Below are 12,994 nucleotides of genomic sequence, written 5' to 3'. Positions count from 1 at the left end.
CCTAACCTCGTAATAATACACATGAAAAACTAATTATTTGCTGGAATTCAGCATTCAGTCTTGCATCTGAGCAGCTTGGGTCATATATATATATATATATATGAGAAAGAGAGGGACTGACAGACTGACTGTAAATGGAAACAGTTAAAAGAAAAAAAAGTCTTTTGGAAGAGAAGTATGAAACCCACCAGCTTAAAGTATGAAGGAATTAATCAAGAGTGGGAGTGTTAGAGCATGTAGTGAACATAGAAGATTAATTTGTAATAATTGCAAATAAAAGTTATTTTAATCCAAATGCCCAAATGTTGTACACTTGCCAAAGCAATTTGTGTTGTTGAAGTTGACCAATTATTTTTACTTTTCTTGGTATGTTAAATTATTCCAGAACTAAATAAGAATGGAATTTCATTGATCAATTGTTTCAAAATTGTGTGTGAGAATGTTTTTGCTTTTAAAAAAATTAAGAAGCAGCTTAAATGTAAGTCCAGGCACCTCATTTGTTTTTTTCTGTTAATTCTACTGCTGTCAATAGAAAACAGAATCAAAATATCATAATTAATTTTCCTTGGAGTAATAACCATCTAAAATTTTTTTACTGTAAACAAAATTCAAGGTCTAGGAAATGTAGAACATGTCATTTCTATCTTGATGATCATATCTCTTGCCGTTTGCAAGATACTTAACAGTTGTTACAAAGCTTGATGCTGTGCCAGAAAGTATCCTGAATGTTATTCCCTCATTGTTCACATTACTGTGAGCACTATCTAAATGTACGTTCTGTTAATATTAGAAGTGATCTATTACCTAAGCTGAAGTTAACTGGGAGAGAGTTTCAAAGGGAGGCCGTGCGGTGCTGATAAGATAGAAAACTAGGAAAAGAGGATATATACCTCTATTCTGTTAAAGCCTAACCCAGTGACAGGGAGCAAACAAAAGAGATGGTGGGTACTACTTCAGCTAACTGCCCTTCTCTTCTTCCTCTGAAGTTTACTGGTTTAATTCAAAAAGTTTTCCTGATGTGTTGGAGTGTAAAAAAATTTTCTCTGATTAGAGACTGGAGATGGAAGAGGTCCAAGCTCTTTGCAGTTAGAAAAGCTATCAACAGATAAAAGTATGGGGGAAGAAAATTGCTGTAGGTTAGGGAAACATTGGGTGGATATACCTCTCCAATCTTAAGAGTAACAGCTACATTTTCCTGTATGTGACAAGGGACGTTTATGCCTGGATAATAAGGTCTGAGTCTCCACTCTGAAATTACTAGTTTTTAAGGATTTTTAAATCCTTCTGGTTTTAATATATTTGTATATGCATTTTTCAATCTTCTAAAACTTTGGGAACACTGTAATGTTCACTGAATGCTTTGTGCATTCATATCAATGATGTCCAGACCACTTATTTCTCAGAAATTTGTGAGTGGCTGGTGTAAATTGTAATTCACAAGAATGTTTGTCTTAAAAGCCAAATTAAAGCCCATGTATGATGAAACTGGAAATATTCAGTATAATTTTAATACCTCTTCAGTTAGTGAAATTGTTTAGAGCATAAAGAATGCAGGGAAAATGGAACTGTTGTAGGTGCTTAGCTGTTCAGTGAATAATCAAGTGAAATTGCTCAACGAGGGGCCTATTAATGTACTGCGTGTGAAGTGCTCGGTGGTCAACTTTATCACATGTTTGAAAAAGACCTTTTGGAGTCAAGAGAAGATGACAGGCTAGACTTGAATGACTTAGTTACAAATACCTCCATCATACTCTAGCCACTTTAAAAAGTCTCGCAGGCTAGCAACTTCTGAACTGAGAAAACGAGTCTTCTGGTTTCCAATAAAGTCAAAAGTGTTGCATTTAACATCTGCTTTTTAAATGTCATATGGATGCAACTGATGTCTATGAATTCATCTTTTTACACAAAATAATTTTTGCACTGAATTATTAGTAAGAGAGTGGTTATATTTCTGAAATACCAGTCAGCATATTTTTCTTTGTTACCTGAGTTTTGTTTTCAATGTTTGTTTTCAAGTTACTCTTTGTAGTAACCTCACTCTCTCTTTTATTTTTTTTCTCTTATGCAGAGGATTGCTACTTCAGGAAAACAGCAGGTTTTCAGAGGCATTGCATTACTATAAAATGGCAATTGGTAGCAGACCCACACTAGCTTGTAAGTATTTCAGCCATACAAGCTTGTAGAATATTGATTATAGCTTTTATAGAAAATTTTGCTATTCTTTAGTAACACTTCCCTTTTTTTCAGAAGTTCTTAATTCAGAAAAAAGAGGGTGAAATTGTGCACTTGATAGCAAGTGTTTATTAGTAAACAACTACATTTAGTGTGGTACAAGGAAGAAGCACCTAATGAGTTAAACTCAGCAACAAAACTAGAACATAAAATGCTTTTTCTCTGGGATGTTGAGCCACAGATACCATTGCCCAAATTTTCAGGTTCTTTTTTTCTGTTTGTTATAGTCACCCGTTGATATTTATGATATATGTGAGTGAGTAATTCAAATATTTTTGAAGCCCTTTCATTTTTCCTTTCTTTCTTGGGGGAACTGGAGAATAATCATTGAGATGTTCTGACTGATCAGTTCTAAAATTAAATGGGTGCTTTTTAAGATTTCTGAGGCTTTTGTACCGTCAGTATTAAATCTTCTCTACACGTGTGTGTGTATATATATATATGTACTTATGTATATGTATATTTTTGTCACATTTCAAACAATGGTGTTATATGCTTGATACAGTCCTAATAAGAGGAATGAAATGGAGTACCCTGGCTAACAATTGTTACCTTTCCTCCTTAGTCCATTTTTATGGCCACTTTCTTCTCTCCTTCTCTCTGTACTTTTACAAACTCTCATATGTTCTCATATTCATTACATGTTCATCTGAATAATAATATCATCTATATTATACACAAACCCCAAATTAGATAACCATGGGATCTCCATCAGATACTACTTTGAATTAAAACAGTAGATAGAGCATAATAAAACTCCATTACAAATAACAGTTTTCACTCTTCACAGCTGCCTATTTAAATACTGGTATCATCCTAATGAACCAAGGGAAGACAGAGGAAGCCAGGAGGACTTTTGTGAAGTGCTCAGAGATCCCTGATGAAAATCTGAAAGATCCTCATGCTCATAAAAGCTCTGTTACCAGCTGTCTTTACAACTTAGGAAAACTTTTTCATGAACAAGGACAATATGAGGTAAGACTCCAGATTTGTCTGTAATACCATGATAAAACCATCATACATGAATAATACCTACTGCTTCCACATTAAACTTTTAAAATACTTCATTGGCACACATTTCACCAAATCAGGATTAGCATTCTCTATAGATAATGTTTGTTCTCTACAGCCACAAGTGTGATGATATTAATTAGCAGAGTGATGTTCTCATGTCAGAGTCAACATTGGCAGTGGTCACATCTGATATGTGTAAATTCATTGGTTTTGGCTTTGTACCCATAGCTGGTATGCAAAGGATATAACCTAATTACAGACCAGTCAACCTAAAGTGTACTGACTTTATAATTCAAAACAGAGTAAATCCATCCTTAGTTGGAAAAATGCTATTACGTTTGTGTTTGAGTCTCCAAAAGTAAGACCCAGTTGAAACAATTTCAAACTTCAGTGATTAAAAACATCCCACTGTGTGCTATTTTCAGCTAACCTAGACCTAAGTGCTAAAGTGGGTTGGATATTTTTAATGTAACCATATGCTGCACCCAAGCCATCCTGTCTCATTTATGTGTGCAAATGTGACTGTTGTGACTCCACTATCCCAGATGAACTTACTGAAACTGGACATTCCCTTGAGTTTTGACCTTTCACAGTATTTGAAAGAAAGTAATTCTCTCCTTGCATTGTCAGGCATCCTTCAGAACAGGAGTTGTGTGTGGTTTTGATCAATGTAAGTGTTCCTACCGTGACAGTTACCTCAGCTGTTTATGATTAGGCATGCACAAGCTCTATGGATTCTCTGTCATCTGTCTGCTGCATCCGTGTCTGTCAGGTGGCTGTTACTAATTGGTTAAAACACAGACAGCTATTGCATACCTATCAGAGAAGAGAACAGCAGCATATTATCTGCACAGCTGATACAGTGTAGAGTTGTATGTTTTGTATTCTCAAAATCTCTTGCACCTCAACACCTGAGAGGTGCAAGGGATTTTTATGGATATAAAACATCAGATATCTGCCTGGTGGCCATTGCATTCTTTATTTGTTCATACATGTAGATTCTTTTCAAGTGTATTCTATCCTGCATAAGCTGTGACTATTTTGATACAGAGCTGACAGACTGACACAGTAAGCATCCGAAGTGCAGAATGTGTAAATGTGTGATCAAGTAATTTGAGGTACAGCGTATTTGCAGAGGGATTCCTGTTCTGGCATTCTTGACTTTATAGTGCATCTCATTCTTTCTGTGGAGCAGACCTCAGTTGTGAGGGTTATGTTTTGTTATGACTTGGCAGAAGACAATGATTTCTTTATTTTTAGATCACTTCAGTGTAACTTTATCGTCAGAAAGTTCTTTGTATGCAGTTTGATATTACTCCATATTCATTGACAGGCTATAGAATTCTGCATCTGTTCATAAACTCCTGTCATGAAGGGATATAAAAAAATGTTCTTATTACTTCTACCTGGGAAAAGAGATGCAATATTGGGACTAATTTGTTATGTGGTCAATAAGCTTCACTGAATTTGTTAAAATTCATGTTAAAAAACTTTTTAAAAGGAGAAACTTGAACTTTTTGTGGTATTTTTGGTGCTGATGTGTTTCCTCTCTCTCTGCACCATTCATTTGGGGAAGAAAAGTAGTTTGGTTTTACTTTATATGTGAAAGAATGCTTTTAAAAGTAGTGCTTTCCAACTTGTGTGTCTCTTTTCAGGATGCCCTTCTCGTTTACAAAGAAGCAATACAGAAAATGCCAAGACAGTTTGCACCACAGAGCTTATATAACATGATGGGTAAGTGCATTGTTAATGCTTCAAAATGATATCTGAAGAGTCAGGCAGGGTGACACAGAAGAGCTTAGCCAGGCAACTGGTGCTCAAATAAATTAGCTAATAAACTCCCAAAATAATTACCTTCAGTAGATACAAGCCAGACTAGGTTCAGAGCTTAAATGCCAGTAATAGCAATGCTGGATAAGGCACAAAAGGTGATGAGACTATTAGATCCTGGATATCTTTAAGAGTGTCAATGCAGCAGTTTTATATTTAGAATGCATGGATTAGTGTTTTTCTCTGCCTTCAGAATCTTTCATCCTCTGTCTTGGAGGCCCCATATGCAATTCATACTTGGTTTTTTGTTGTTTTTTTTTTATCTCTCATAAAGTAATCTTTGTATAGAAAAAGAAGTGAAATTTATTATAACATAAAATTTCCTGTGGAGAATGAGATGTTGAATTGCCTTGTAAATGAAGAAGGTGTCCAAACAGGTCCACAGAGATAGCTATACTTTTTTTTTTTTAAAATTTGTGCCAAAAACTTACTTCCCAGTTGCTGTACTTTTGGTTAGACATCTAAAATGAGAGAATTCTTTTTCTAGTACCAGCTATCTGTCCTACAAAATTTTAGAAGAGTGCCTTGAGTACTGCAAGAAATATCAGTTTAGCTGTGAGGAGTTTTTAGCTTCACCTCCTCATACATTAAACAGATAAAAGAAAGAATAAAGTATGAATTACTCTTTATAGTACTCAGATCTGTAAACAAGAGGGTAGGTTCTTATTGTTCCAGTGATGCTTTTAAGTGGAATTCTCTCTGAAAGGGTATGTGTTCCTGCTAAGCGATCTCAGTGTCTGTCCCAGGGAGCTCCTCTCTGGGACAGAAAAGGATGTGAGAACCCTTAGTTTAATGTAGTTCAAAGTGGAGCAATTGAAAATATATGTGGAAACAATTAAGATCAACAGGAAGCATGTGAGGGTTTGTGTGGTATTGCCCTCTGCCAATGCCTAATATACAAGGGAATATATTGGTTGGTACCAATTGGTTTGACACAGTTGTTGAAAGGAGGCATCACTCACTCTTCCCTACTTATTCAGGAAAGTCATCTTTTATTAGCACCTTACAAGTACTAGGGCACAGGAGAAAAATAAAATTGCAGTTGTAATTGATACTACATATTTGAAAAGTGTATATATAAATACTAAACTAAGTTCTCTTGTCACAGTGACAAACTCTCTGATGTCAGTAACAGTATAAACACTTCCTTAGCAGTTCATGCAGTTCAGTGGAGAGTTATTTTTCCCTGAGTGCGGAACTTTATCAGATTGATGCCAAGGGCTAAATTGATTAATTCAGGTACTTCTGTTCATTGTCAGCCTTAGTGAAACTATTGTTTTATCAGTTTTGTTTAAGAGCATTTACCGATAAATTTGGTGGTATTATCAACAGTCACCACTCTATGAATTAAGCCTCTGCTTACTATTGATGTTCTCTTAGTGACTGCTGAAGTACTCTTGTATTGTATTTCACAGATTATTCTGAGTTGTAAGGAACCCAAAAGGATCATCAAGTCCAACTTTTAAGTGAATGACCCATATGGGGATTGAACCCACAACCTGGGTGTTGCTCGCAGCATGCTCTAATGAACTGAGCTAATCTCAGGGTCACGGCCATGCTTGAGCACATCCTCTGTAGTTTGCTCCCTTTAATGCAGATATAAATTTCATAATTCCTCAGAAGTAAAAAATTTAGAAAAATAAACTGGTGCTGTTTCTAGCATGGTGGTTGTCCAGTTACAAAGCAGGCTTGTGCCACCATTTTCTTTTCCCATGAATAGAGGCTCCCTTTAGAACCACTGGGACCTGTAAGTTTCCCTAGGTTTTTACTGGTTTGCCCATTGGTCATTTTTTTAGGTTCAGGAGGCCTTTCTCAACTTCCTTTTTAAGAACAGTCAGTAACATCCAAGTTCTCTCTGTTCCTGGGATTTGCATTTATTAACTCACAAAGCCACAGTGAACACAAAGCCTGTCTCAGTCCTTTGCCCAGACTTGGCTTCTGCTGTATTTCCTCCCTTTACGACCTAGTCCGTACTCTGGTTTCTGCTTCCTTTCAGCAGCTACCAGCACTTCACGGATGTCCTAGTGACATAACAAACTACGGCCAGCTGAGTGTACCTTAGCCCCATATGGAGCTCTGTGAAGTTTAGCTTATCATTAACATAGGATATATTTGTATTTTGGTTGCTGTTGTGATGGCAGTTGTTGCACGAAAAACAGAACTTGCTTTGTGCTGGTTGCTCAGGTGTTGCTTTTAGGTTATGTTGCAAGGCAATCCAAGAGGCTACGTAATGAGTTTGGTAGTGACTTGAATGCAGTGCAGCTATATTAGCAGGACTCAGACTGATTTGTTCAAAGCTGTCCTGGATGTGTCTGCATAAGCCCATATGACTACAGTTAGTCTCTCCTAATAGTATAAAGATTAGATGACAAGACAGAGTTAGGTAGCTATGCTTCTTTGTAGTTTGGAAAGAAAACCATACCTCTGGGGACTAATGAATCCTGTCTGACTTAGACATCTATTTTAGATTATATAAATAATCCCCTACAAGCATACTTCTCTAAAAGGAGCTGAAATGACTAGCTTAGACTTAATAGCTCAAGTTGGGCGAGATAAATCCTAAATACCTATTCAGTCATTTTTTTAGATTGGGTATGACAGAAGAACAAGGCAACTGCATCCATTATCAAGAGTGAATCCACTTTGCAGCTCATGCTGTGTCATTATCAGAAGACTGACTGGATTTGTTTATTTCTGTTTTGATGTTGAAGATAAAATTATAAACATGTTCACTGTAACACTTTTTTGATAAATAGCATTACATAAACTTGTCTGCCTTTGAAAAGGAGAGTAGAGGAACTGAAGTAGGACAGTGGTGTCTTGTGCACTTGTGACTGTATAAACCTGACTGAGCTGTGACCACTCACTGTTTGCTCATTGCTGGGGAGAAATGAGCCATGGAGAAGGAGGAGAAACTGGGGGAGTGCTAGGCATCTGCTCGGGAAGTAGCAGAAGGAAGTAGTCCTTCCCCAGTTCCCCACATGTGGAAAAAGTCTTCACAGCTTATCATGAAATACAAGAATATTTAGTTTGAGTATTATATGCTGTGGTTGTTAGTGTGGTTAATGTATTCTGAGTTCTCTGGCAATCTCTCTGCTTGGTTGAATGGCACACATATTGCGGCATATAAGAAAACATGCTCCCTCTAATTTTTAGTAATTATTCAATCATTAATTGACGAATTTTGAAGGTTTTTTCCCTTGTGTGATGTACAAGACCTACTTGAAAAAGAATAAACAGGAGATGAACTGTTTAAACTGAATTAGGTTTGAACTCCAGCACTCTTGAGTGTGGTAGCGTTAACACTGCAGCAGTGCTAAGCCTTTACACCACCTGCTTTCCCTGTTTGTGTTACACTTCTTTTCCCGTGCTTGCTTCTATTGGCCTTTTGCTCTGACAAGCCCAGTGACTCATTCCTCTGGTGTGTCAGTCTGCCTGACACACTCTCATCCTTTAAAACGTTAAGTAACTTGCCTCTTAAAGGGAAAAAGAAGCACATTATCCATTTGACTTTGCATTTTATTCATGGTACAAAAGACAGGGCTGGAGTACCAGCATCAGATGTTCTGTGTTTGTGCATATGAAAAGTTGCAGGGAAGATTTTGGTCTCCTGTTGCTGTGATTTATTTTGCCAGGTGTGCAACAACTCAGCTAAGGAAACCATATGTTTCTCTGGCTTTGTACCAAGAAATAAAGCCTCTTTTTTTTTTTTTTAAAGAACCTAGAGCAGCCAAAAATTGAAACTCTAAAACTAGAATCAAAATAGTTATTCAACAAGCTGTATAATGTTGGCTTGATATTTATTTTCTCTGTGTCATATTTCTTTGATGTAAATTAAAAAGTACATGCTAAGGTTACCCAGATTAATTTGCTTGGCATGGCAACTTGCACTACAAAGCCCAGAGTCCAGCTCAGCTATATTAAATAGGTAATATATTTTGTTAAAAGTTTCAATTAAAGCCTGAGGTCAAAAGATAAAATGGTCCCAATGGGAACTTGAATGCTTTAATGCCAATATTAGGATTGCTTAAGGATCAGCCTATGCTCTAGATGTCTTTTGCGTTCCTTGAAATCTGATATTGTACAGTTTATTGTATTACATTGCTTTTAAAACCACACTAGCCCACCTGCTACAGTAATTCAAACTCCTGACAGTTAAGTGGTGTGAGGTGGACCATGGAGGCTTTATTTTAATACCAAACAGTAACAAGAAAGATATTGGGGTGCATCGACCAGATTTAGGTTGGCAGGATGCTGTCATGAAGACAAATGTGTTGACTGCATTTCATCTGCCCTTGCCAACTAACATCTGAGTGTCTATTTTCAAATGCATTTAATGCAAAGCCTTACAAACATTTTTTATGAGAAATGCAAGTTACAAAAGAAGCTAACATTCCAGGAGTCAATATAGTTCATGATGCTCAAATTAAAGTTTAGATTTCTCTTTGTTAATCTTCTGCATTGCACATGGACAGAAACCAAATCATACAGAAGTATACAGACCACAAAAGGGGAGCCAGATTTTGTATCTGGTGCAGAGGGTCATATCATAAGTACAAAGGCGTAGCATGCAGAGAGACTTTGTGTTGATGATTGTAACATAACTATCACTTTATTTGATTATGCTTTTGGGTGGACATGGCTGTTTCTACAAACCTGTTAATATTGTTAAGGCTTTTATCCCATTAACCCCTTGCTCCCATTAAATGCTTTCTTACTGAATTATTAAAAAATTGTTTAGAACTCCAAGAAACCTTTATGCTGGTATAGCTTTACTGTTTGTGCTGTACAATACTTAATTTTTAAGATCCAAAGATGATTAATCCGTGAAATAAGCTCCAGTCAATGGTGCGCTTCCTATGCATCTCTTGAAGTTTTACTGGTAATTTCTTACTAAGTGTACATTAACATTTTTTTTCATTGAAAACTAGTTTCGTTGGGAAAAGTGAATTTCTTTTTCTTTCATAAGTTTATTTTATTATGTGTTCCATGGAAATAAGAATGGAGTTTGTTCCAATGTTGATGGGAACAAAATGCTGTGCAGCTTCTCTTCCCCTTCCTGTCCCCATCCTGATACTCTATCCCTTCCCTCTCTGAGACTTTGCAAACTGTGGTAGTTTATATCTGCTGTCCAAAGCTAAGTGCTGCATCCAGTTAGTGGCCAGTCACTAGAGGCCAGACACTGAGGTGCTGGAGCATGTCCAGAGAAGGGCAGCAAAGCTTGTGAAGGGCCTAAAGAGTGAGGAGTGGCTGAGTCAGCTGGGGTTGTTTAGCCTGGAGAGGAGGAGGTTCAGGGGAGACCTTGTTGCTTTCTACTACTGCCTGAAAGGAGGTTGTAGCCAGATGTGAATTGACCTCTTCTCCCAGGCAACAAGTGAAAGGGCAAGAGGAAATAGCTTCAAGCAGTGCCAGGGAAGGTTCAAGCTGGACATCAGGAAGAAATTCTTTACTAAAAGGGTTGTCAAACATTGGAATGGGCTACCTGATTGTAATGGAAAGTGCTTCTATTTATAGTATTTTAAAGAAACCTATATGGGCATTAAAATGAAATTATCTATCTCATGTGAACTGAATGCCTCTATTTTTGTCAATATACTTCTTTCACTGGAAACCTTTGTACAACAGGAAACAGCTGTGCAAAGTCCATGCTGTTCTATGCTGCATCCAATTTTATTTTGCCCTTCATTTATGTCTGTTTTCTACTTTAGGTATTTTCTGTCAAAAGTAGCTTAGTAGTCTAATTAAATGAGATAAAGCTTTACTTTGGCTAAATGAGGCCTATAAGGGTTTGTTCAGCCAGAATAGATGTGGATTGACTCCCATCCATCAAAAGGCCTCTTAAAATACAGTACATTCCTTGAAATCTTCAAGGAGATTGTTCTGTAAGAGAAAAAAACACCCAAGCAGAATATGCTTAGTCTGTGCAGCACTTGGTGCTCATTATGTTCACATGCTTCAGCTGTTTCAGAGAAGGTGTGCATGCACTGCATATTTATAACCCAAACTGTTAATCTCTTACAGTATATCTTAAACATCAGTATAGTATAACATCAAACTGGGCTTCCAGATTTATTATGTTGTTTTATGCACTGGTGCTGAAGGGAAAAAAGAAGGAAGTCATATATCTAGGGAGGTGCATTTATGGTAAGCACATCTGCAGCCTTGATTTGTACAAGAAATCTTCACGGTTGCATTATCAAAGACACAAATTCCTTGTGGTATTTTGGCACACAGGGATGCAGACCTCTCCATCATTTTCTAAGGCAAATTTTTCATATTCCTAATTCAAAAAAAGATGGAGAAATGAAATTTAAATCCCGACTGAATTATATATTAGAGATTTCTCCTTTCAAAGGGGTTTGTGCTTTGACATCTGATCTGTTGTTCATGCCAAATTTTATATTGTCTATATTACATTTTTACTACCCAGAAATTTGATAATTTGAGGGTTAGATTAATTAATATATAGAAGGATGATGCAAAGCACAATTATCCTGCATTGTCTCCTTTATGGAGATAATTTTTCAGTTGTCTTTTGGGGTCCTAAAAGGAGGACCACTGGAGGGATGTATTTTCTTAATCCAAAAATATGGATACCTTACATCTGTGAAGGCACAGTGATAGCATCCATAGTTCCGTTATACTTGCTCAGCAGAAAGTCCAGCATGCTCCCTGTCAGGACATGTCCTTTGTGTGGTGTGACTGCATGAATCTGAAACAGAGCAAATACAAAATCAACAGATGAGAAGTTAATGGTACCTAATTTTGCTTTTTAATAATGTGTGATATGTATTAGAAAATCCTGTGGATTTTTTTATTTATTTGTTTAAAATTTTTTTCTTAAAATGACATTCCACTTAATTATCAAGTAAAAGGTTAGCGTTTCAGGGGAAATACCTGCTCAAGCAAGCAAATCTTTTATTAGCATCATTATTTAATATAAATATTTAATGTTTATTATGATTCTTATTGGTTTTTAATTATTGTTACTTAGATGTTAATTATTGTTAATGATATGTTAATTCAATATTTTATTTATAATTAATGTCCTGGCATAATTTTAGTGGGGAAGTTTGGGTTGTTGTTATTTTATAGTGCATTTTTGTTTTGTTTTCTTTATTTTGAAGGACTATTTTTAAATTCCAAAGATTCTGGAGAAATATGGGAAAATACTGTAGGTGAATGGTAGTCTTGCAAGTGATCTATCTCTATGGCAAACTAAAATCCACTTGCAAAGAAGGATTTTAGTTACAGTGGTGTAAATCTGGTTAAAAGGTATCCAGTTTCTCATTTCTTTGAATGCATTAATAGAAGTGCTAATGAACTTCATATGCACTTTTTAAATAGTGTTTCAGCTGTGTATTAATGTTTTTCTTGCACAAGAAATGGTTCATAAAATTCAGAAAATATTAACTGAACCTACCCCCTTAAAAACGGAAACAATTTTAAGTTACTGATTTGTCCCATTTTACTCCAGTTGCTACTGAATTTATTACCAGCACTCATTGTGCAGGCAACACTGCACGTGTCTTTGTGTTGATACAGATTAGGGAACGGAAATAACTGTCAGTTTATGTCTTGAGGTTTCCACTGCCATGAATTCCTTTGTGTGTTGTTGTTACCTTTGTTGAACTTTATAGATCTGACAAGTTTCATTAATAAAGTGTCTGTGTATGATCTTTCCGATTTTTAGCGTGAGTTTTAAAAGCTTGTGTAAAAATAAGTAATTGTTAAATAAATCTTAAATTAAAACTGTTTATAAGTGTGCAGTCCGTTTGCCTATTTTTTGACAATGGGCACATCTTTTTAATGACTAAATTATTTGTGTTGCAACTTTATAAAAGCACATGATTGTAAATGACAGATAGATATTATTCCTATTTTAATCTCAGATGTACAAATGCAATGACAGAAATCA

At 36.2% G+C, this 12,994-nt stretch overlaps 1 protein-coding gene across 2 annotated transcripts in view; it reads left to right on the top strand.

Moving 5' to 3' along the window:
* The window catches only part of TMTC2 (transmembrane O-mannosyltransferase targeting cadherins 2), a 240,895-nt gene that overhangs the window by 172,595 nt on the left and 55,306 nt on the right, over positions 1 to 12,994 (top strand). For both annotated transcript variants that reach the window (XM_071552136.1, XM_071552138.1), the window contains 3 exons: positions 2,069 to 2,154; positions 3,023 to 3,207; positions 4,902 to 4,980. In XM_071552136.1, the coding sequence (XP_071408237.1) occupies positions 2,069 to 2,154; positions 3,023 to 3,207; positions 4,902 to 4,980 (350 nt within the window). The remainder of the gene's footprint in view (positions 1 to 2,068; positions 2,155 to 3,022; positions 3,208 to 4,901; positions 4,981 to 12,994) is intronic.

The sequence above is a fragment of the Pithys albifrons genome, chromosome 3, assembly GCF_047495875.1.
Source record: "Pithys albifrons albifrons isolate INPA30051 chromosome 3, PitAlb_v1, whole genome shotgun sequence".
Lineage (NCBI taxonomy): Eukaryota > Metazoa > Chordata > Aves > Passeriformes > Thamnophilidae > Pithys > Pithys albifrons.
Note: the sequence above shows the minus strand (reverse complement) of the source record. Positions and strands in the feature narration are given on the sequence as shown.